This window comes from Gymnogyps californianus, chromosome 19 (genome assembly GCF_018139145.2).
Source record: "Gymnogyps californianus isolate 813 chromosome 19, ASM1813914v2, whole genome shotgun sequence".
Classification (NCBI taxonomy): Eukaryota; Metazoa; Chordata; class Aves; order Accipitriformes; family Cathartidae; genus Gymnogyps; species Gymnogyps californianus.
In genome coordinates, this window is record NC_059489.1 from 7,551,173 (window position 1) to 7,575,590 (window position 24,418).

The 24,418-nt window shown below is 47.3% G+C and overlaps 3 protein-coding genes across 4 annotated transcripts; 1 reads left to right on the forward strand and 2 right to left on the reverse strand.

Annotated features, from left to right (window-relative positions):
• The first annotated feature begins 796 nt into the window (after positions 1-796).
• ARMC7 (armadillo repeat containing 7) lies at positions 797-3,302 on the forward strand. Its single transcript, XM_050908461.1, has 3 exons — positions 797-1,023; positions 1,105-1,248; positions 2,240-3,302. The coding sequence occupies exons 1-3, from the start codon at positions 957-959 to the stop codon at positions 2,575-2,577; spliced, it is 549 nt and encodes a 182-aa protein (XP_050764418.1). The 5' UTR covers positions 797-956; the 3' UTR covers positions 2,578-3,302.
• A 358-nt stretch (positions 3,303-3,660) lies between these two features.
• On the reverse strand, positions 3,661-10,851 carry NT5C (5', 3'-nucleotidase, cytosolic). 2 transcript variants are annotated; one of them, XM_050908448.1, is made up of 5 exons: positions 10,660-10,851; positions 5,236-5,336; positions 5,092-5,152; positions 4,160-4,274; positions 3,661-4,065 (listed from the first exon to the last, which is right to left on the reverse strand). In XM_050908448.1, exons 1-5 carry the CDS (start codon positions 10,840-10,842, stop codon positions 3,923-3,925), a joined length of 603 nt encoding a protein of 200 aa, XP_050764405.1. In that variant the 5' UTR covers positions 10,843-10,851; the 3' UTR covers positions 3,661-3,922. The 2 variants fall into 2 exon arrangements, with proteins under 2 accessions (XP_050764405.1, XP_050764404.1); XM_050908447.1 differs by lacking the exon at positions 4,160-4,274 and having other exon boundaries at positions 3,661-4,057; positions 10,660-10,842.
• A 1,059-nt stretch (positions 10,852-11,910) lies between these two features.
• Positions 11,911-23,389, reverse strand: JPT1 (Jupiter microtubule associated homolog 1). The gene is made up of 5 exons (XM_050908353.1): positions 23,244-23,389; positions 19,887-20,029; positions 19,138-19,235; positions 17,173-17,200; positions 11,911-12,881 (listed from the first exon to the last, which is right to left on the reverse strand). Exons 1-5 carry the CDS (start codon positions 23,297-23,299, stop codon positions 12,733-12,735), a joined length of 474 nt encoding a protein of 157 aa, XP_050764310.1. The 5' UTR covers positions 23,300-23,389; the 3' UTR covers positions 11,911-12,732.
• Positions 23,390-24,418: the final 1,029 nt, after the last annotated feature.

Sequence of the window (24,418 nt, forward strand, 5' to 3'; positions counted from 1 at the left end):
ACCCCATGAGTTGCAACCCCATATTAAAACCAAAACTAACTAAACCTTTATTCCTTCCAGTGTCTCTCCCTACCACCCCAGCCATCCCTGCACTCTTCCACAGCCATCCCTTTGCCATCTGCACGTCCCGTATTTTACCACGGTGAACACCCACCACCCAGAGAGACGCCGAGACCCAGCGAGCAGCTCGGTCCAGAACCCGTTCATCCCTGCGCCGGTCAGCCGGTCAGCAGAGCCACGGCCTGGGCAGCGGCCTGGGGTTTATCCACACCGACCAGCACCACAACTAACTCTGGGGAACCTGGAAGGCCAGCAGTATTGAAATTGAGCAGGAAAAAATACATACAGGCGAAAATTTTTTGAGTAAATAACTAGTGAGTGGGGAAAGGTTAGCTCCTTTCCAGAGCAAAGTGTGTCAATATCGAAGTTTTGCCGTATAGCGGAACACAGAGTCGAACACCTCGACACGCACTCATTTATTTGCAGCGATCGGTAACCGGTGACACGGTCCACGGGGAAGGAAACACCCCCGCAAGGCGCTCGCCTGCCGCCCCACACCCCACCCGGGGACCGGCGCTCGGCAGCCCACAGCCTCTCAGTCTGTCCCCGCCTCACAGCAGCCGGCCCCGCAGCCCCACACGCCGCCGGCCCCGGAGCAGCAGCCGCCGCTGCGGCCGCCTCCCGCCTGAGGAGAGCAACGGTCCGCCGCGCCACGCCCACAAGATGGCGGCCGCCTCCCCCGTCCCGGCGTCCCTGCCACCGCCCTGAGGCCGCCGGCTCGTCTGCGCCCCGCGGGAACGCGGCCGTGGGGCAGCCTCGCCGTCAGCAAGCACCGCCCGCCTCCCGGCCACCCGCGGGGGATTCCCGGGGGAGGCGAGAGCCGAGCGCGGGGTGTCTCACAGGCGCCGGGCCTTCAGTCGCTGAGCTTGGGGCATCGCGTCGCTGCTGGGCCCGGGATGGAGCTGGGGCGGCTGGAGTACCTGCAGGCCCTCGTCACCGAGTTCCAGGTGACAGACAGCCCAGGTAACCCCCGGGCACCGCTGCTTGCTAATGCTCTTCATGTTGAGTGTGTTTCCTCACACCCCTGATGCTTCTCCATTGCAGAGGCCAAGGAGCAGGTACTGGCCAACCTGGCCAACTTCGCCTACGATCCCAAAAACTACGAGTACCTCCGGCAACTCCAGGTCCTGGATCTGTTCCTTGATATGCTCGCCGAAGACAACGAGACCCTCGTGGAGTTCGCCATCGGTAAGGACTGCACCTGAAGACCCTCGTAAGGGGCTGACGGGCCCGAGATGCGGGGCCTGACGCTGCGGTTTGGGGGTTCATCTGCCCCCCCCGAGCAGCAGATAGTTGTGCTGTGAGAACAGACCCGCGCGGTGCTGATAAGGCCTCATTTAGTGGAGAGTGAGTGGAATGGGGGGAGAGGGAGGAGGCAGGCATCTCCCCTTCATCCTAATAGAGCTGCTGTGCTTAAAGATGATGCTTTCTGGAAAGGATTTTTTTTTTTCCCCAGACTGTAAGTAAACACTAGCTGAATGACTTTTTAATGAAATCTCTCCTACAGAGCAGCAGCCATTAATGCATAAAGTTTGCCATGTATAACGTGCACGTCCAATGTTATCATTCTGCTATTGGCAACCAGTCTTCTAGAATACTTACTTGAAATTTTTTAGTAAGTCCTCTGAGGAACTGCCTTATGGTGATTTGTCATGGTCTGAACATAAGCTAAGAGGCCAGATCCTAATTGTGAGTGATTCCATGAGACGATAATAAATATATTTGATTTTTAAGGTTTGTGGCTGAGCTACACCAGGATATGGCTGCATCTTAAAGTTTCAAGTTCAAACATTCTGTGCCTCTTGGCTAGCACTGTTAGCTCTGTTCTCTGTTTTTCTAAAACATCTGCAATAAACTGCTGGCTTGTAGCCTCCGTTAGGGTTAAGTGATACTGGAATTCTTCATTCAGTGGAGGAGATTATGTCCAGCAGTAACAGTGCCCTCTAATGACATACAGGAGGAGGAATGTTCTGGTGGAAAATCTCTGGAAAGAATCAAGAAAACATTGCCCAGGAAGCCATTAAGAATTTTCCATCCAAATCTCACAGAAAATCTGGATGCTTATTTCTGTATTAGAAAAAAGGGATCAGCAGTGAATTTGAATCTTAGTATGAAAAAGATGAGGGTGTGTAGAGAAGTTTGCCTTGTGTGTGTCGAACATTTTCTTTTGCTGTTTCAGGCGGTCTTTGTAACCTGTGCCTGGATAAAACCAATAAAGACTACATCTTGGAGGCAAATGGGGTAGAGCCCATCATCAACTGCCTCTCCAGCTCCAACGAGGAGACGGTCATGTCGGCAGTCACGACGCTGATGTACCTGACAACGCCGCAGTCGCGCCAGCAGACCACGGCTCTCCCAGTGGTGGAGTGCATGCTTCGCTTCTCTCTCTCAGCCAGCAGAAGGCTAAGCAATCTGGCGACCGTCTTCCTGGAGGATTACTGCACACCTCCGCAAGTGGAAGAGGCCAGGAGTCTAAGCAAACACACAGCGGTGGGGATTCCTCTCCCCAAGGACTGAAGCTGTCAGAACAGCGTGGAGCTGTTGAGAGGGAGATCTCCCTCTGTTTTCCCAGGCCTCCACTTTCTGCTCAGCAGGTCGAGAGTGTGTCAAGAACAACATTATAGAGGGAAACTGGTCATACCAGCACTGGCTTTTAGTTGATAAAGGGGATGGTACAGCACTACGATGTCAGTCAGGCCAAGCACGCAGCTAAAACGGCAAGCAAATATTTAAAATAAAACAGGTCATGGCTGTTGGAGAGCAGGTTGCCAAGTGCAGCCCAGCACCCAGCTTGCACAAATAACCTTCCCAGCAATTAGGGGTTTTTCTGCTTGGGTTATTGGGCAGCTTATATCCCCTCCAGTTCCTGGCTGGTTTTGCTGCAGCTCTCCTCTTCAGTGTCAACTCAAATGACTTTGAAATCTCTTATAAACCTTATTTCTCCTGCAGAAGAAAGGCGTTTCCCTGCCCTGGCAGTTTGCCATCTTACTGCATCCCTTTGGTACTAAATACGCCATCCTATCATGGCATAGGCACCCAGCTAGTAAATCACTACACAGGGCAGCTTGTTGCTATCCTATAAATCAGGAAGTGGAAAGTTATTTTTCTTTCATTACCACTGGTGAGAAAGGTGAAGATTAAAAAAAGGGCTCGTGGCAGTCTGGCTCGTGAGAACAGCTGTCTTGTAAAACCTTCTCTTAATAAAACATTAACTTAAATGCTGTGTAAACAGTTTTGTATAAGCTCATAAATATTTCTGTACAGCACTTGCAGCCCAGCCTTCGCCCACTCTTACTCATGCACATGGGCCAGAAATTGAAGCCAGCTTGGTCTCCTTTCATTATCAGCCAATGATGCAAAAAGCAACCCAAAAGCCAGGGTGGCTAAATACATAAAATTTAAAAGAGTTTGGCTGTTGAGCACAGCGCTCCCTGACAGACACCCACGCTGTGTCTGCTCAAGTTTCACAGCTGTACTTCTTCCTCTTTTTTTTTTTTTTCTTCCCCTCTGCCCTCAGTCAGCCCAAAACAAACGGGAGTGAGGTTAAAAGCACGCGCACACAAGACAAAAAAACAACAACCCACAACTGCTTGTATTTTATAGTTTCTCTTCACCGACAGCAAACAGCCAAAACCGTACAGAGATTAACTAACTGAATGCAGAGCAATCTTCCAGAAACCCGGAGAGGAGTCAGCTCTGCAGCATGTCTAACAAGGGCAGCTCATTTCTTATTATAACTGACCCCCGTAGTGCCCCTGCCCGGGTGACGGTGCTCGCTGCGTCCTTGCAATGGGTTTCCCCGCCAGCGGATGAGCTGGTCGTTCCCCCGGCAGCGGGAAGAGCACAGCATCCCCTTTTTGCATTACTCTCTGCGCTTGCTTTCCAAGATGGCCTTCCAATCATCCGCCCAGGACAGGAGCCGCCTGCGCGGTGCCTGCAGCTGGACGTGCCTGTTGTGGCAGCAGGTAAAGAGGACGTGCTCCCAGCTCGGGTTCAGCTCTGCGCCTGAGGAGGGCAAGGGAGGGCAAGCCGGAGTCAGCTGGGGCGGGGGGGGGTTTCCTCCCCAGCTAACAGCAAGCGATGCAAATGCTTTTCAAACCTCTAATGGTATCCTTGTCATCAAACAGCAAGTCAGCAGATACGACGGTCTTATCTCGGGTTAGAATAATCCGCTCTACAAACTCAGGTCCCAAATGTTTTTCTACCCACTTATACTGCGGAGGCAAGAAATAAGATAGGAGAAAATTCTGCCGTACTTTCGGTTTGCACATTGCTCAAGTCAGATCAGCCCTAGTACAGCAATTTTTCCCCCGTAAACCTACATCTGTGTCTACAAATCCCCGCCGCAGAGACTGGCTGTGGCCCAGGACACTGATTTAACCTGTACTTTTAACGGCCTTCAGTCAGCACTGCGTTTGCCGTGCCTAATTGTTGTCAAGTTTGCAAGCAGCGCTGGCTGCTTGCCCAGCGCACGTGGATTGTGCCCATCTAAGTCATTCCAGTGATTAAGGTGTCCCCCTCCGTTCTTGTGCCAGTGGCAAACAGGACTAATTCCAACGCTATAGCCTCCTCTTAACTCAGCACTGGCCTCTTTCAGGATAAAACACACTATCTCATGTGCCGGATTTAGACAGAATAAGGTTTTGTCGGTTAAGGATTCTCCAGTGTGGAATCCCCTGGGAATATCCCATCCCTGTGGACCACGCTACAACAGTTCCTTCGCTATCACCTGCTGACACAGCTGGAGCAGCAATGTCACACGCCAGCTCCAAGAGCACAGGGCTCACGTGCCCCGCAATACGGCTGGCATCAGTGCCCAGCAATAAGACATCATCGTGGCGCTCCGAGATTCCCCATCCTGCGCTATTACCGTGTCTGGGCAGCTGCCCCTCGAACAGAGGGACCGCAGGGAAGCCTGGCAGCCTGTGCCGGCTACTGTCTTTATTAATGAATGACTCCGACTCGGGTGGTATGAAATAGCAAGGCCTTGCAAAAGCAGCATTAAAAGCAGTAAAATAAATTCTCTCCCACCTTTTCCACGATGCAGTGCTCATACTTCCGGAGAGGACTTGTGCAAATAAAGACTTCGGTGCTGAAAAGAAACAGCCTTCATTAGCAGTCGGGGAAAGTGCTTAAGATAATGGGAAAGGGCTGCAGAGTGCAAAGTGTCCTTACTCCTGCATGTGGACCATCTCCTGCATGGCTTCAAGGGCTCCTGGAATTGGATCCAACCCTAGAAAGAAGCCAGGCGCTTCATAGACACTGGCTACCTTAGCCTGCAAGAGACAGGAGGACCATTAGCAAAGCCCGTGCTTTTATCCGAGCTCTGTGCACAACAGTTGCCCAGTTACCCTGTGTGTAACAGCCATCAAAGGGCCGGCGCTTTAGGGAGTGAGGTGATGCTTCACACCAAGAGTGGATTATAAAGTTTCTCACCTTTAGGGTTCCAGGAAAAATCCAGCTCAGGCGTACAAGAATGAGGAGTTACTCTCTGGTGGCTTGTTTGGAGTGAGGAGGCAGAGCTGAGCCTGACCTGGTTTTGTTTCTACAAGCAGCTCCATGAGTAGCATCACAAACGCAGCACTGATCTACATACAGCTTGACTTGCTGACGTCTGACAGAGGGAGAGCTCACGCCTCACCCCTTCCCAGCAGGTCTCTCTCTACTAACTCTTGTGAAAATCAAAGGAACAAGCTTGAGGCTTCTGCTCCTCTGTCACATTTGACTAAAATTTGCTTATGGCTCAGGAATTTACCCGGGATGAGTGGGCAGACACGTGTATTATCTAGTAGCCCTCTTTTCCTTCAGAACAAAAAGGACAATATGGTGACCACGCTAACTACCATCCCCAGCGGAGCAGCCAGGTCAGCACACCCACACATTTGGGGTTAAACCTTTTAGACCAGAACAACTCAAAAAGAGGAAAGGAAGAGGACGGGAGAGCTAGGAAGCTACGTTTCTTTGCTGCTTTCTATGATTTTCAATCACACACTAAAGTAACAGTTGTTAAAGGAGCAGATCTTGACTTCAGCATGGACAGCTGCTCCTCTGTGGTAACATGTTGGTGCAAAGTCTCCTCAAAAGAGTGGGAGACCGCAGCAGGAAATTCAGAGGTGGATCCCTGTGCTGCCCCAAGAACCTTTGGCTTCGGGAACTGAGCCGTGCACCCCGGCGAGCCCCGGCTGGGCTGGGTTTGGTGGTGATACGGGTGGGTCCCACCTACCGCTCCCCTCATCTGACTCAGAGCACACAACCTTAGCGGTGGACTGAGCAGTGCGATTAAGGGACCTACAGCTTTATCCCTTTTCTCTCTGCACCTGCTCTCGGTGGTAAACCCACCTTCCATACATGCACGTGAGATGCCACATGCATCAGAGAAGTCACTAATGATAAACAAGTGGGAAAGGAGGTTCTCTCTAAAGTTAGAATAATTTTTAAGTAAGTAGGAAAGAAACAGGATTACTGGAGGAGCAATGTCTTCCCAGGCTAAACTGGCCAAAAATGGTGCAAAAAGGTAAAAGGAATTTAATATGATACAGTACAGTGGCATCTTTAATCTCTAAAAGGAAAAGTAGTATTTCCAGGGCAATTCCTGTGCCTCTAGGTAGGACTGTCCTTCCAGTCCTTTTTTTTTTTTTAAAATGTCCTGGTTTCGGCTGGGACAGAGTTAACTTTCTTCTTAGTAGCTGGTACAGGGCTGTGTTTGGGATTTACTGTGAGAATACTGTTGATAACACGCTGATGTTTTAGTTCTTGCTAAGTAGCGCTTATCTTAAGCCAAGGACTTTTCAGTTTCCCATGCTCTGCCAGCAAGCAGGTGTGCAAGGAGCTGGGAGGGAGCACGGCCGGGGCAGCTGACCTGAACTAGCCAAAGGGGTATTCCATACCATGGAACGTCATGCCCAGTATAGAAACAGGGGGGAGTTGGCCAGGAGGCGCGGATCGCTGCTCGGGCATCGGTCAGCAGGTGGTGAGCAATTGCATCGTGCATCACTTGTCTTTTCTTGGGCGTTTTTTTTTTTTTTTTGTTATATTCCTTTTCATTACAATTATTATTATTACATTATTATTATTATTCTGAGTAGTGTATTTTATTTTACTTTAGTTATTAAACTGTTCTTATCTCAACCCACGAGTTTTACTTTTTTTTCCTCCTCCCCACCCCACTGGGAGGCGGGAGGGGGAAGCGGCTGCGTGGTGCTTCGTTGCTGGCTGGGGTTAAACCACAGCATAATTTACTGATAAGACATTCTCGCACCTTTTATTATTAGGAAGTTTACTGGTTTGAATCCAACTCTGGTTAGTTAATTTTAAAAATTGCTACCTGGTGACTGTTCAGTGGCCTGTGTTAGATCAGAGCATTTCAGTGCAGGTCACAGCAGACGGCTCCCCTTATCACACAACCCATCATCACAAAGCACCCGCGGCAGCCGCCATCCCAGCAGCGTTAAGGGCTGAGGTCCGCTTCCAGGCCTAAGTTTCATTCTCAGACAGAGAGGTTAAGCTTCCAATCTCTCTTCTACCCTAAGACACACGAATCTTACCTTCCCTGGGGTCATACAGGAACTTCAGAGGTGTCAAGATAGCATTTTTCTGCAAGCATTAAAGTCGTACGTTCCCATGCCACCAAACAATTTGGAAAACTTAGTTCTCGGTAAGTATTCTTCAAAGGCAGATTGGCAGCCTTTGCTTAGAAATTGTACAAGATTGCTTTATAGTCCAGCTGACGGTCTCCTTGCTCTGTATCACCAGTGGAACATCAACATAAAAAACATTTCAATTAAGCAGCAATGAGGAGTCAGCATTAAACAAGTCTCCCAGATCATGGTGCTCACTCAGCTGTCATAATTTACAAATACTCAACAGCCAAAAATTTGGAAGCACTGCCTGATTTCACATGCAAATCAGAAGAGGTTAACGAGTCTAGGTGAAGACGTGGCAATCAGATCTGCCCAGATCTCCGTTTCCATGCAAAGCCTCACTGATCTCAGCAACAATTCCCTGGAGCTCTTCCCAAGGAGATCCAATTACAGAATCAGGGCTTGTGTCTGAAAGCTTTTATCCTACAGCAAGACACCAGAAACTGGCACGTTTCCACCACGTCACAAAAAAGTCTGGCTTTGCTAGAGAAAGAAATTTGATTTGATGACTCTTAGAACCAAAAGCCATTTCTCCCCCCCCCCAAAAGCAACTAGAAAAAGAAAGTAAAACAATTTTCTTTCCTCATTCTCACACCATCATTGCTGAACGTTTCCTTCTAACTTCCATTAGCAAGATAACAACTTGGATACAAAACTGGAGGAATTACATCTATCCCTAAGCTTTCCCATTTGCAATACTTAAAAATAATTTAGAAATTTTTGCCATCACTGGAGATGTTGAATCCTTTTTTGAAACTGTCTGGGGCCAGGTAACACATCCTAAACGCTTGGGAGATAAATCCCCATTGACGAACTTGCTACACACACAGGAGGCCAGATAGGCAAGTACAGTAAAGAAAGTCTTGAGCAAAATACTTTGTAAATTAAATGGATTTACAATGTGAAATGAATGATCGACTTACGATCAAAAAAGAAAGAAAAAGCAAAGTAATGGTTCACGTTTCAAGAGGCAGCTGCTGAGCACTAACAAAGCATCAACACTTAGTAAGAGGGCAATGAGAAATCATCATCACCGTACTTCCCACACCCCCTCTCACGATAGTATCTTAACGCACTGGCTGTTCCTGGACGGACACAGCAGACGCCTGCCACAAAGCGCTCGGTGTCAGGCTGATCCCACTCCTTCCAACAGCTGACAAACTGCAGATTTGGTTTCTCTGCATGGACAGACGGCCCCGCAGACCCCCGTGCACCCCTGGCACAGGACGGACAAGCTGCTCTTGGTGTCTGGGCTGCCGGTTCCTGCCAAAGCTTTTCCTGCAGCTGGGGGCAAGGAGAGACCTTCTCCTGCAGGGATTCTCCTGCATCCCAGACGCCCTGTACCGCCGTGGCAGAAATAAGAAGGTCTCTATTTTTAACCAGCTGTGGTATTTACATAAAACCTGTAGGAGCATCAAATCTTTAAAACTTTATTGTTCTGTCAAATGTACCTAAACGAGCCCAGAGATCCAGAAGTTACTGACGAGGGAGACAGACATACAACTACATAAACCTAATTTCCTTAGGAAGCCAGGCTAATAACGAACGGTAAGATAAGAGCTTTCTGCCACTGCTGATCTGTGTGGGATTCAAACCAGTTACCTGGTTATTTCACTGACACACCTAAGGTCTGGGAAGGAACAGGATGAGCATGAGCCAAATTAGGGAATGGGAATGCCAGAAATGGAACAGAACACAGCCTTCAAGACGGATCAGATTGTAGACCTTCCAAATAAGAACAAATAAAAAGCCATGACCCCTTAAATTACCTGCAATTTTTTTGTCCCAGTATATCTAAATGGGATTCACTTAAGGAATACTCGCTTAAGCAATAAATCATGTTTGTTTATATAAAATGATAAACAAATCATGCCTACTCCCTATATTTACAAGTTCCTAGTTCCAGGAAGTTTTGAGCATCAATAGTCATCGATGAGAGCCCAGTCAGTTTGGAGCCTGTGGAAATGCTGCCTGGACCCAGCACTCCCGTCCATCACACTGGTGCAGGAGCCTGTACCTCGCTATGGAACAGGAGGGAAATGAGTGTGAGTTGTCACTTCTTAGCAGAAAAAAGACCTACAGGCTCAGTAGAGGGGCTTAAAATTAACAATGAACTTCTCAGGGAAAGTGTATGGCACAGCCTGGATCGGCATCCATTCAGTTTTCTTACAGAGTCCCTGACTGTCCTGTGGTAACCAGAAGGAAGTGTGAAGTCTGGATTCACATTATTTTTAATTTTGCCTTGCAAATGTCTGATACTCATTCAGTCATTAGCAAACATTAAAAATAGCAACAATTTGCATGGATATAGGGTGTACCACCAGCTTTTTACATACTGTTCCAGATCGCTTACCTACCGTGCACTTTGCTTGTCGGAGCATGCAGAGGGAATGATACAGATACAGGGTTTTATTAGCTGTACAAACCCATATATAATATTTATATTTCTTGTCCTGCTATGGAGCTACATTAACAGCAGCAGAGTGCTCAAGAGAGCTTTAGGTAAGTTATTACTACTGCTGCATAGCAAGAGCAGTTCACGAGTAGGTAAAGAACAAGCCGAAGATGGTTCAGCAAACAGTTTCATCCAGTTATTTTTATGACAGAATCACTCATTGCCAATTCCCCCACACACATCTCTTTGTAAAGGGCTGGCAATCCTCCTGGAAGAAGTCACTAATTATTACTATACAAATCAAGGCTGCTAGCATGAAACAACCCTTTGTAGCACCCTCTTAAAAAAAACCCCAACCCTCCCCTCTGCTTTGCATATCCACGGTCGGTAGGAAGAGGAGATTTCCTTTGCTCACAGCAGGGCACAAGGCAAGAGAGGGAAGGGAGGGAGAGCTTTTCGAGCAAGGCGCAACATCCCCATTTTCCAGCCACGCCGCAGCGCTTCCCGCTCGCTGCAAACCCTCCTCTGCAACCGGCCCCTGCCCGCCCTGCCCGCCGCGCTCACCCCCAGGTCCTCCCGCAGGCAGCGGTACTGCTCCCGCACCGAGAAGCCCCTCCGCGCCGCCAGCTCCACCCGCGGCTCCCCGGGGAAGCGGGCACCGAAGCCCCGCAGCACGGCACCCTCGAAGTCGGCCAGGACGCCGTCCATGTCCACCAGCACCCGCAGCGGACCGGCCCTGCCGCCCATGCCGCCGCCCGCGCCCGGTGCCCGGTACCCCGGCCCCGCCAACACACGCGAGAGCGGGGCGGGCCTTCCCCGTATGAATATGCATGAGCATGGGCGGCGCAGCCGGGGAAGGCGCTCCTCGGTGGGGATCCCCTCGCCCAACACCCGCGGGGGAACACGGGTGGGCTCTACCGGTAACCGGGCTTACTTGCCGAGGGTGAAAAGAGCGAGCAAGAGCCTGCTCACGCTGCTCAGCACCTCTGCAGCGAAGCGCGGCCGCGGCTGCCATGCTCCAACCGAGACAAAGAGAAGGGCGGAGGGAAAGGCAGCTTCGCTCGGCCAAAGTCTCAGCAAGCATTAACAAGTTCCACTGGTTGTGGGGCTTGCAAAGGAAATACAATTTGATTATTTTCCTCCTCCGAGGCCAGAAAACAGGCAGGCACGATTTACATGCTAGCCGGTAGCCATACCGCATTTCCTATCAGCTGTAAGGAATGCCACCCCCAGATGGAGGAGAGGAGGAGTACGTTAGAGCAAATCCAGTTCTATACGTTAAGCACCTAAGGCTAGGGCTTCTCCAAAACTGATTTGGAAAGCCAGGGTATTTTTAGGCACTGGTTCTTCCAGGAGGAGAGTGGAAAAGGCACACTCTCGCCAGCAGGCACACTGGTTCTGCACAAATCCACTGCTTTGGCTTATAGTGCAGCAGGTCCCCTCCAGGACAGCAGAGAACTTCATGGTTTGGTCTCCCTTCCACCCCCTCCCTTGTTAGGGTCTTTTTTTTTTTTTTTTTTTTTGGTGAGAATAGACTTTCTTCTATTTTCTTGAGAGAAAAAAGTATTTTGGATAAAACAGATTCTATATATCAAGCCATATTCCACACTTCTCTGATCTAGAAGATAAAAATGAAGAGGCAAGTCAGCCACTCTCTTCAGGGGAAGATGGCACTGATGGTGCCCTCAAGCCGGGTGTAAGAACTCTCCTCCTCTGCTGCATTCCACCTCTATTAGAGTAGGGCAGGTTGGCTGAGACAAGGACAACTGAGAACAAAGCAAAACCAAACCCATGAAATAAAACCCACACAGGAAACACTGCTTCAAAATTTCTATATTATTTACTTTTAAGCAACAGTCCAGCTTCGTGAAATTACAACACACACTTTAAAGGATGAGATTTTCACCTCATGGTCAAGCACCAGCATGATCATGCACAGCATTGAGTCAGTTGTAAAAAAAATGCCCTGTAATTTTTATTTATTTATATGATCCACTCCACCTTTACTGTATAAAGTCTGAATAAATCCCCTCCTAGCATTAGGCCAGGTGGCTCTGGTCATCAGCCCTCTATTTGGCACATACCCTGCTTCATAGTAGTCCAGTATCAAGATTTTTAAATTTTTGTTTTTAAAGGCAGCATGGTGTACACTAACCACTTTATGATTTATATGGCACAGCAGGGCTCAAGGCATTTACCACATGCAGTCAATGAAGCCATTTAGATCCCCAAATCCCACGTGTGGAGGAAGGGACTGCTCTTGCTGATTGTTTGCTGGCCTGTTTAACCAGGATTCTAGACCCTTGTAAAGCTAAGGGGTTCTAAAAAAATCTCAGTACAAAAACCCTCTAAGCACACTTAGAACCAATCTACTTTCCTTTGAATTACATTACTATACTTCATAAAACTTTCCCTCAAGTCTATCACTAGAAAACACTCATGTCACTTCCAGTAGATCTGGGGGAAACACAGGACAGAAGTGGAAAAAAACCTTGATCTCAAAAAAAGATGGAGTACATAAAGTGCTTCTTTTTAATGAAAGAAATTCGAGATGTACAGTCAGGCTCAAGTTGTGCAGTTCACAAGCATGGGGGAAAGAAACAGACACGAGTTCAAAACAGTCAGGAAGGGAAAGGTTTAACCGAGGACTAGGCTGGACTTGCCACCGGGTGGATTTCTCCTGGACGGTGCAGGTGCTGGTGCTACGGGGCTAGGAACAGGTGCAGCAGGCAGGGATTTTTCTTCATTCTGACCTGGGGCAGCTTCTACATCAGCCTCAGTGTTTTCTAGAAGAAAAGAAGCTTTTAAAGTGTTTGATGTGGATGATAAAAGCCAGATGTTTCGCTGGCTTAGACAGAAGATCAACTCCTGTAAGTTTTCTCCAGGTGTACACACTCAGAGTGCTGCTGTAACCTGCTGGTAGGACAGACTTCAGCCCTCTGAAGTGTTTTTCAGATGAACTCTGATGCCTTACAGTTCAGTTTCAGGCATTCAAAAGCCACGTTCACGCAGCTGCTATTAGGGGACCTCAGCAATTTTTTTTTTTTTTTCCCCATGACAAGCAGTTTAAGTCTTAACTCTTGTACATATTATTAGTCAGCATATGACTGACAATTGTAACTCAAGTCTGAGCAGGTGCTGGAAACCAAGTCACAGAAGCACCAGTACTTGTAAGCAAGAGCTCAGATTTAAACTACATTCCCAATTTCACAACTAGAGGGAAGAGGATCTGACAGACACTTCTGAGGCTTCACAGGGAACAGACTAGGGAATAGCCATGCATGGGTAGGCTCTGATCGTACATTCCCTGGAAAGCACATGACAGTTTAATCTATTTTAAATACTTCTGAACAACCACAAGTGAAGACAGGACACAGTAGGAATTCTTCACAGGAAGCACTTTAGATACCGTAGCAAATAACTAATGTATCTGCTTCATTGACAATTAATTAATGAGCACAGCAAGTACATTAGCATCTCACATTTTTATAGATTAACACAATCACTTATGAGCCAAAGGCCCAAATCAGCACCAGGTAGCCCCCCGATACTTGAGGGGATGAGGGGAGCGGAGCTTCACCACCAGCTCTGCAAAGATGTACTTCATCTGTTTTTAACAAACCCCCTAGCTTCATCTAATGATCACTAGTTCTTGGTTTGTAGGATTCAGGGAATAGCTGCACATTCACGTTAACCACCACCTTCATGATTTACTAAATCTTTATTGTATTCCCTCTCCCCCAGCCTTCTCTTCAAACTGGAAAGGCACAGCCAGTTTAGTCTCTCCTCATAAGGCAGCGACTGCACCCCCTTACCTTTCCCATTACCTTTCTCTGCCCCTTCTTTACCTCCACTACAACCTTCCGGTCTTTACATTTCAAGGACTGTATACATGATTCAAGATGTGGGTATATCATTGTTTACAGAGGCAAAATGATGTCTTGTTTCCCATTCCCTCCCTGATGACATTCTGTATTTCACCGGTGCCTCCAAACATTTCAGGGAACTTTCAGTAATAAGACTCAGGGCAGATACTGGGAGTTAACCGCTGCACAGAGCTGAACACAAGACTGGCATAGTTTAGGTGTTGGGTATTTTTCCCCCCCTAGATGCATTACTTTATACTTACTTACACAAAGATTATCCTGCCACCTTTTTACCTGCCTGCCTTATTTAGCTGAGTCCTTCTGACAGTAAGATTTTCTCACCATCAGCACAATTTGACTACCTGAAAGAGCTAATACCACCAACAAAATTGGAGACTTCACTGTTCATTACTTTTTCCAGGTCACGGAAGAAGGCACTGAATAAAACTAGCCCCAGCATCACTTCCCATGGCTCATTTTTCCAACCTGAAAAGCAATCACTGAGCCCTACCCACTGAGCTACCTTCCTATCCACAGGAGCAGCTTTCCTCCAACGCTGTGGCAACTCAGTTGATTTTTTTTTTTTTTAAATAATCTTTGATGCAGAATTTTATCAGAAACGCTGAAAACCCACTCATTCTCTGCTGTATTCATTAACCCACAGGCACATCTCAACAAATGCGAAATTTTAAGCTTGAAGCTTCTGTTGCTCATGCGTACCACTGCCTGCTTACTCAGCAAGCCGAGAACAACTGCGGCCATGCCCGCTGTTCGTACAGCGCTGAATGCTCCCTTGTCTGTGCCTTCAGCAGACAGTCGGAGTACTGTGCAGTACTCATGATGATGGTCTGTCCACCAAATGCCAGACTCCACCTTCCTGTGTATCATGTAAAGTCGGTCATTGGTGACAGTCAATCGAGTGCTGTCTAGTTCTCCTTAGCTAGTCACGTTCATTAAGTACACAGTGCTAACTGAATCACAAAAGAAACAAGAATTACTGTAACAGGAGACCTTGGGGGAAGTTTCTGTAACATTTAGAGGCTTACGTAGCCAGCCGATATACACATTAGTACTTCCCACATGATCAAGGTATAGATAAGTTTGCCAACCCAATAACTAAAGTGGTAAACGCAACAGGATCAGATCAAATGCTAAAGTTCTTCCCTTATCAGAAAGGGCATAATCTCCAAAACAGCTTTTTACTGAGTATCCTGCAAACCATTGGAAACTTTGATGCACAGAAAGGAACTACAGCTTCCAAACAGGAAGCAAGACGACTGCTGCAAAAGGAACAAGTTTTCTTCCCCTAGACAGGTGTGATTAATAAATATGCATACCCCACCTGACACCTACTTGGGGTTTTATAATCAGTTACATACAGAAAATAATTTCCAAAATCAAAAGAAAAAACATTTTTTAATGATGGAAACCTATTAAGAATCTAGTTATGCTGTGAACTTGTAAACAGACAGTTTTTACTTGGAGGTGTATTCATTCAGCCCCTTTCAAACCCCAGAGACAGCTCTACAACATCGAGTACAATAATCACATATACGACAGGTGGGATGTTCACCAGCTCATGTCTGCCATCTCACACAGCAGGAATATCAAGTGGTGGAGTGACACAGCTAGCTCAACAAGACTCTGCTCCATTAAGCTATGATACCCAAAGCTATCAATGGTAGAAATTAATTTAACAATCCATCAAGATTCTCAGGTATCTGCCACAGACACCATTTCCAGGAAGAATTAACTTTCTACTCCTTCCTAAGTACCATCAGTGGAAGTTTAAACATTCAAACCTTTGCCTGTCATTTTTATTTCATCTTGACCATCTTCAAAAATTTATTATTTAGTCATGTGGCACCACAACAGTAAACAACCCCAGTTACTTTCCAGTAACACTTTTTTTTTTTAAACCACCTCCCAGCACACATTTACTTCGTCCTTCATAAGAACTTCTTTCACTGTCACCTACCAGAAACAAACCAAAAGCCAACAAATATGACACCTGTGAAAATGTGAACTTTTTCTAAGAGTCATGAATATCACTTTGTACTCAAAGTTTCAGTCAGCTGTTGCTAACCCAAGCAGCCCTATTTCTGCTTCCCTCCCAACCCGTCTCTTCTTGCAGGCTCTCATCTGACCCCACGGTGAGCTGGTTTAAACAAATACCAGAAGCAGCGGAGCCCTTAGATCAGTTTAATTCTATTATCAAACCACATCCTCCTACTCGAGACATAAACTCTAGATGCCTACAGTGCTAATTAAGATCAGACAGACGTGGGAAAGAAATACTAAAGCAGCCTGTATAGTTTGATTAGAAGCAGCCTGCTAAAGAAGCAAGACTTATTTTCAGCAGAGATGCCACTCAGAGGTAGTCAAAAACATTCTGGAAAAACTCTCACCCTCCCAGCAGAAGTCTTTTCAGGACATGGAACTGCTAATGGCTTTAGTGATCTCCCACAACTCTTAGGTGTTGAAAGTAGCACTTAGAAAGCACGCAGTCAATATACACATTCCTCTCATCAGGAAGTAAGCTATTCTTAAGGTGAATCTTACAAAGGAGAGATTTCCAGCCTTAGAGCTAGAAAAAACACTTCAAGGTTAACATGCATGCTGCTAGGGGAAATGCCTCTGTTTACATGAAATTTGCAGTATGCATATGAACTTCCTTGGCAAAAATCAGCATTTAAAAAGCGACAGGAACTTAAAAGCTAGTTAATGCAGACACTTTCAGATGCAGTAGCTGGTTTTGATTATTTCTGTGAATGTAGTGTTTGCTGTATGAGAAGACAACAGAAAGAAGTAAATTGCTAAACTAAAATCAAGTAAGTTGACTGTACTATTTAATTATAAGCTACTATAACAGCAGTACAGTCTTTCAATCATTGAACTTTTTGCAAGATGGTATCCACCTTGCCTTCTAGTACTTAAACAAATCTTGACACCAACTGCTGCTGGCATGATAAATGAACAGGACTGTTCTCATTTTTAAGCTGATGACTAACAGGCACTTCGCCATTCCATTCCATATCCACACTTCCACTGAAGTAGTCAGGTCACTTTATTGATTCGATGGATTCAAGGGACAACCCCAAGCTGTCTCTCTCCTAATACATGACCATTTATACATCCTATATCCTCTTCTATTTCAAAAGCACCTAACTGCAAAAGGCTTTTACTGGCAGAGTCCAAAGGAGTTACTCACCAGAAGTTTCACCACCACCGTCTCCTCCCTAGAAGAGAGAGAAACACATTATATTCCACACTTCACAATGTATTTTCCCCTTCCATCGAGAGGGTACTCAATAATCCACGTTATGACCATGGTGGCTGGGCACACTGCTCTATCTAGCAACACTTTCTGAGTGACAGACCCAACGAAGCGCTTTTAGAGCGGCAACGGGCTCTTAGGGACAGATATCAGAGTGGCATGCTTGGTTCTGCATACATATTTCTGCAGATTATTATGGGTTTGTAAGCACCAATTCTTACGGACTGACTAATACAATTTCATCAGCTGTTTACCTAGCATACTTCTAGAAGTTTAAATAGACAGATACTACTGAAGTAATCCTGACGACCTGTAACATGTAGCATACTTGTTATTCCCACACCGTGAAGGACGCAGGTGGGCAAGAATACTTTATTATACACAGCATCCTACATTAGGCAGCATTGACAGTAACCAGAACATTGTAACTGCTGAGCAGTAGTGACAAGAAAGTTGTACTGTAAGCAATTAGCAATAGTTCAGTGTCCTGTCCTTTCTACTCAGCGACTCTTTCCAACACCAAACTTTTATCTGTTAGCAAGGCCAAGAGCTGTTCTATCCAGGATATTTAACTTCATTTGTGAAATACAGATCAGTTTTTTGCAATGTTACTGATAAAGTTTACTTCACCACATAAACAGCTAAACAGTCTTTTCATACTGAAGCTGTTCACAGGCAGCAATTTGACACAAAGATACAGAAAGTCTTCCAGCAGCAGCCAAGGCTCCTCAATGGCATGACGTTTTATCAACTTTTATAGATTTAACATTGTTAATTACATAGTGAAACTGCAGTCATCAGGATATAAATGCACAGAAACTCACACAAATATATCGCCTTAAATCTCAGACTGGGCTACAGTACACTAGCTCCAGCTTCTGCTGTTTGTAGCTGTAAATACTGCATAAAATTAAAGTATTCCGCATTGGAAGAATCTGTTTGCAAAGCTGAGAACCATAGTATTTACTACAATTAAGTAGAAAATAGAATTAGACTAAACAGTTTATTTTGGTTTTCTGTGGTAGCAGCTATAAATTTGATGTCACTTATATTTGCTAAATTGGAACAAGATGTTTTCTGCAACAAAGAACAGTTTTGTGGCTCAAAGCATCTATTAATAACAAAAATGGGTTGTGAAGATCGATGCCAATTATCAAACTAAAACTTGCTGTTTATAACCCATGAGGCAAAAGGTATCTGCCACAACATTTGATATCAACAATTTACCTACCCAGTTCTTTTCAGAAAACCTAAAGCTGGAGAGCTTTAAGGAACAAGGTTTCTTTTTTTCCTCTAGAATTTGTTTATTTAAGTGCAGTCTACCCTAGGTTCCTGTTTTTCTAAGTTCAGAGGAATTACAACTCTTCATCCTGTTTCTCCCATTTAATGTAATCATCTAGCAAATCCCACGTTTACACTACAAATCATGCTGCATATTGCTACCAAGTAGACAGTTTATATAGAAAGTAACACAGCTGATGATATTATTAAAGACAGTAACAGGCCTTCATGCTACTGAGGTAAGTACTTGTTGGGATGTGAAACCAAGTCCTTTGTCAGATCCACACAGAGTTTGTTGTAGGTAACTATGGTTTGTAAAATCTGTTAAAACACAATTACACACACAGCTGAAGCTAGACTTCACACCACTTCACTACTGTCTCATCAATAAGAAGAGTTAAGAGCTCTAGAAAGTGGTCCTTTTAGAAAAATGCAGCCCATCATCAACATACTGTAAGACTATCACGTAGAAAAGAGAACCTTCAGGAAAATAACAGATTTGACAATAAGGCTTCAAATCCTACAATGCTTCCAATTGTGTGAATATCGGTGATAAAGCAATCACACACAAAGCATGAATTGTCCCATTATCAGGCTCTTCATAGTTAATGTACTGACCTTGGGATCTACAAAGTCTCCACAGTTTGCATCAGTTGAGTTTCTTCTTTGTGGTCCAGATGATTCACAGTCGTCTCTGATTTCACCTGGCTTAGTCCCTACAAGCAGATATTCATTCTAATCAGGTTGCAAGATAAACTTACTGGGAAAGCAGATCATAAATAGTCAGGGGTTTGGGGGGGTTGGGTGTTTTGGGCGGTTTTGTTTGGTTTTTTAAGATTCAAGCTTCACCATTCTAAGAAGTCCTGGTCATTTAGATAATAACTCACAAATTACTGTCTTACAACAGCATCTCATGCAGTTGAGGGTGTCATTTGAACAGATGGAAACTAGGGTCCAAGGCCATCCATACTGGCAGTGCTCTGCAGAAATGGAAGCTTAATCCCAGCTGCAAGTACAACACAAAGCTAAACTTCTTCTGAATAATCAAGACCAATCAGTGCTACTCCAAATACTAAGACACAAGTTCACCTTACTGTGACTTGATTAACTTGGAGAAATTGCATCCAAAATACAATTCTCTGCTTGCAACATCTATGCCCAAGACTTGCATAAAAAAAAAACCCTCTGGAAGCAATTTAAAATGAGAAGTAAAAAATCCCATGCAAGTAGACATCATTTATAGCCCTAAACTACCAAGCAGGAAGTGAACTCTGGTTTCCACACTGAGCCACCGGCAGCTTCAGGCTGATACAAAAAATGAATTCATGCACATCAGCAGATCTGGAAACACAGCACTACGTTCTTACCCGATGATTTAGCCCAGGAAGGTGGGTTTTCTTCAGGAGTTCCAAAGATGCTGGATGCCATTTTGTTCCTTCGCACAGGTTGTTCTTTTGGTTCGTCAAAACCCAAGGAAAAGTTGGACCCACCACCAGGAGGACGCAGGACTCTGGAGAGAGAGTCAGCTTTACAACCTTGTGTGTACCATTACCATTACTAAGCTGCACTCCAACATATAAAACAAGACTAATAAGCCAAGAGATCATTGTTGGCTCTTGTAATGGGCAGTCATACAGGTTAAATTCTGTCCAAACAGAAACTACGCGAGATGACTGTATTACGCATTGGCTTTTAACAAATGACACAGACTGTCACGTCTTCAGTGCATAATCTGAACTATAAAGGCAAGCTGCCTGCCAGCATTCAATCCAGGCACTGTATCTCCACTACTTTTCTCTTTAGCGACACTTATAAAAATAAAATACTCCTGCACTCTACTTGTGCCCTTGCTTCATTCAGTGTCAATAAGAGCTGTTGCTACCAGTCTTCAGTTTCAGCCAATTTAAAAACAAAAAAAAGTATGTGGGCATGTCAAATTCCAGCTTTTTTAAGACAACCCTGTGAAGGCTAACATTAATCTTCAAACTGGCAGTACAGCAAAGACTAAAGTTTGGCATATGAGCCAAAGTACCGGTTGCATCACTGATGACTGGGGGCTGCAGCCTTTACCTAGATTTGTTTCATCAGAAAAACCCTCAAGTCTGCAGCATGCCACTGGACTAGACTTAAAAGGTGCAATTAAACAGTTTTAAGTTAGACTATTACTAGGAGAGACAAGCTCCAGATACATAACCTAAATCTAACAATCTTCTATTAGACAGACACAAAAGAAGCCTGCTCGGTACTTCATGAGCTATACTGTGGTCTGCTTTCCAACTTGCAGAAATCAACCAAAATTAACAGCAGCAGCAAAATAAATCTTTAAATGTAAATTCCTTCAGATCCTATTTTCTTAAGCATAAGATCTTTTCAAGGCTGCGTTAGCTAGAGAAGCCAGACAAAAGCCAGGAGAATAAAAATGTATAAGGCCATATGAGAACTGTCACAAGCCCCAGAGAGATGCGAGTACACCAACGGAACTGGGCTTTCAAGACATCCAGTGCTCTGAAATGAAGACCAGAATAAGCTCGGGATGGTGCACACTTCCTCTTCTTTACAAATAATTTAATAAATTAAAGTTAGAACTTCGCAACAGAAGACAGTACACAGCTTGTTAATGCACCAAACCTAGGAACTGAACACAAAGAACATGTCTGATTTTACAATGTCATCACCATTGGTAAGAGCATTCAGATCTTTTGAGACTTAGTGCCTATTACATTCCAGATACAACATGAAACCACTTCTCCAGCCTACAGAGCTCAACCACCACAATGGCAAGAAAAAATTCACAAAGGTGTGTGGCGTGGATATTTAGTGTTACTTAACTAGCAAACTACTTTTCCTTACAAAATTCTTCTCCAAAGTTCTAATTACTAATTGTCAGCTGCTAATGGGAGGATCCCAGGAGATTGCAGTGTTTTAAGAATCCAAGAACATTTTTACGACTTGCTTTGTCTCCCTTCTGAATTAAGAGATATGGTACCATAGTCTTGAATCGCTCCCTTATCTTTTTTTCCAGTTGTCCCCGTGTAGAAGGTTTATTTTCTTAGTTACATCTGTTGCACTTGCTGATTTGAAGAACAGTCTGTTCAAAGGAGGGCTTGTTCCCACATCTTAGATCACCTTCATTTTACCAGAGCAGTGAAACCAGCACTCTCTTAACGGCACAACAGTTTCCACTGACAGTCTTAATGAAATGAACAGAAGAGGCAATTGAAGGAAAAAAGCCATCACTCAAACTGTTAGAAAGGAATAATCCCTCTTGCCAACCTCAGCTAAAGGTTGACAGATTTTTATTAGAAGCCTCTCACAGCCTCGAGATGTTGTAACATGCTTCATGAAAGCCACATTTAACACTTCAAGCAATGAACCGCTCTCAGAATTGCACCTGATACCCAGTGATGTATACTGAAAATTCATCCACAGCTCCATCCAGGAAGCACTCTTGTAAAGGGTTTAGGGGTTTTTTTGCTTTGTTTTAAAATGTACCCCAAACAGCTAAAAGCAAACAGGAAGCATCTGCTTTGTCAGGCCAAAACCTTACAGAAAAAAGACATGATAGCTTGAAAAACCAACACGATCCTCTCCAAGCCAGCTGTTACTCCTGCAGAAACGTGGGTGCCCGACAAAGTGCCGTGCATCTCTTCCAGACGTACCTGCCAAGTTTTCTTTGTTTCGAGACAGGCTACGGCTTCCCCCCCCACCCCCCCTTCCCAGCCGCAGCTCCCCAGCCCCCGTTTGCCCCCCGGGAACCCGGCTGAGGCCCCGCCGCAGGGTCGGAGCCGGGGAAGGGGCGCCCCCCACCCCCGAGCATGCTCCCTGCGAGCCGACGCTCAAGCAGCAGCAGCAGCAGCTCAACAAAACGGCCACCCCGGCCAGGGCGAGGTGCCGGCCGGCCGGCCGCCAAGCGCAGCGGCGTGCGAGGACCGAGCTAAGAGCCGGGCGCGACACCGGCCGACCCGCGGGCTCCCGCCGAAGCGGGCAGGTGGGGAGGCCGGGGAGAGCAGACAATAGAGCCCGCTCGGCCCCACCCAGACCGCGGCAGCCTCCGGGGCTGCTCCGCCAGGCCAAGGGGTAAGGACGGTCTTAGCAGCCGCAGGGAGGGGAAGGCGGCGGGCAGAGGAGCAGGGGTGCAGTGTCGTGTGTGTGCCCCCCCCCCCCCCCGCCCCCGCGATGTGGCTGCGTGGCCGCGCAGCGAGGCAGGGAGTCGCCTCCCCTCTTTGTTAGGAAGAGGCAGGGACGCACAGGCACACCCGAGCAGCCCGAGGTGGGTCTCGCCAGCTCCCACCCCTGCAGCTTCCACACACACACCCCCTCCTCCCCCGGGCAGCTGCGGCAGGGCACGGCCACGGCCTGGCCCCCAGCCCCCCCTTCCCCGTCAGCGCAGCTGACTCCCCGAGCCGACAGGCAGCCTGCTACCCCCGGGTGGGTGCGGCCGCCTCCGCCTCCTGCCGACCCGCCCGCCGCGGCCGGGAAACGGCGAGGAAAAACCCCACACGCCGAGCCCCGACCCGGCCGGCGCCCGCCGCTCCCCTCGGCCCCAGCATCGCATCGCGCCGCGCCTCGCGTCCCGCCACCCCCCTCAGAGCCGCTCCGGGCAGCCCGCTCCGGGCCCGGCCGGGCCCCCAGGCCCTGAGGCGAGGGGGAGTGACGGCCCCGCCGCGAGCGCCCTCAGCCCCGCCGCCCTAGTGGTCCCAACGGTCCCCGAGCTCCCGCCGGACCTGGAGCTGTTCCTGCCACTGGGGTCCATGCCCGAAAAGGTGGTCGTGGTGGTCATGGCGGCAGGGACGGAGGAGATGGACGAAGGGGAAAGGGCTCCGTTGAGAGGCCAGCGGGGAGTGACGGTCCCGGGAACGGAGCACGCCCCCCTCCCTGCCCTGCCCTGCTGCTGCCGGTGACAACTGCAGCCGCCGCCCGCACCGGCCGTGCCTTTTATACCCACCTTAAGGCCCGCCCCTCAGCGGCCCGCTCATTCGACGGTTCAAACCCAATCCCGAGCTCCTATTCGACCGCGCCCTGCCACTCTGCCCTTTGGCCCGCCTCACCGTCTATTCTGAGGCGCCTTGCCTCATCCGTAAAAGCTCATTGGTGAAGCAATACGTCTGCTCTACGGTGATTGGCTGTGCCTGGGCGGTGGCGCCCTTTGTTGATGATTGGCGGGAAGCCTGTCACTCCTATCACGTGAGCTGTGATTGGCTTAGCCACACGAGGTGAGACAAAAGTCTCGGTGGCGTTTCCCTTGTGAGGGGAGGCCGCGCTGTGAGGAGAACCCAGGCGAGGGGGGCGGCCCCACCATCGCCCTTCCTCGACAAGCACCCCTTCATGCCCCACCTTGCCCCCAAAGCCGCCTCTGAGGACATCACCTCAAGTACCATCGGGCCACCAACGCCCATCCCTGGCACTCGACTTGGCCATCCCCGCTGAGGCCCTGCTCCCTCACACTTACCACCATGCTGGTAGGTAGCCTGGCCCGTGCCAGCCTTGAAGTTGCCTCAGAGCATGTGATGGCGCAACTCCAGAGTACATGGATGAACAATAGAGAGGCCACGAAGGTGCAGGAGGTGTCCGCACAAGGCTGCTGCGGCATTAGAGGTTGGCTCCAATGAGTATGGAGAAACATCCAACGACCTGCAGAGGCACACAGGGCTGATGCAGCAGGGACGGTGTGAAACGCTGTCATCTCAGAGCAGAACACATGGTGCAATAAAATAATTTGCAGTATCAGAAGATTCTGGAGCAGTGGATTATTCCATGAAAATTAGGCGAGTCCCAGAACAGCTCTGGGAGGTGGAGTACAAAGCCCAGCAACACTGTGTATTAAAAGCACGAGGCTGCGTGCTTCTGTGCCATTATCTTCCACCAAGTGCTAGCACAAACCTCATACAGCACATAATTT

Bases quoted from the DNA above. Each gene is read 5' to 3' on its own strand.
- JPT1 (XM_050908353.1), bottom strand. From the start codon at position 23,299: ATGACCACCACGACCACCTTTTCGGGCATGGACCCCAGTGGCAGGAAC. The intron at 20,030-23,243 runs GTCCGGCGGGAG...CTCTCTCTCCAG, and splicing joins AGTGGCAGGAACAGCTCCAG to AGTCCTGCGTCCTCCTGGTG. The intron at 19,236-19,886 runs GTAAGAACGTAG...ATCTGCTTGTAG, and splicing joins TTCCTGGGCTAAATCATCGG to GGACTAAGCCAGGTGAAATC.
- NT5C (XM_050908448.1), bottom strand. From the start codon at position 10,842: ATGGGCGGCAGGGCCGGTCCGCTGCGGGTGCTGGTGGACATGGACGGC. The intron at 5,337-10,659 runs GTGAGCGCGGCG...TGTCTCTTGCAG, and splicing joins GCCTGCGGGAGGACCTGGGG to GCTAAGGTAGCCAGTGTCTA. The intron at 4,275-5,091 runs GTGGGAGAGAAT...TTGCCTCCGCAG, and splicing joins AGCACTGCATCGTGGAAAAG to TATAAGTGGGTAGAAAAACA.
- ARMC7 (XM_050908461.1), top strand. From the start codon at position 957: ATGGAGCTGGGGCGGCTGGAGTACCTGCAGGCCCTCGTCACCGAGTTC. The intron at 1,024-1,104 runs GTAACCCCCGGG...TCTCCATTGCAG, and splicing joins CCAGGTGACAGACAGCCCAG to AGGCCAAGGAGCAGGTACTG. The intron at 1,249-2,239 runs GTAAGGACTGCA...TTGCTGTTTCAG, and splicing joins CCTCGTGGAGTTCGCCATCG to GCGGTCTTTGTAACCTGTGC.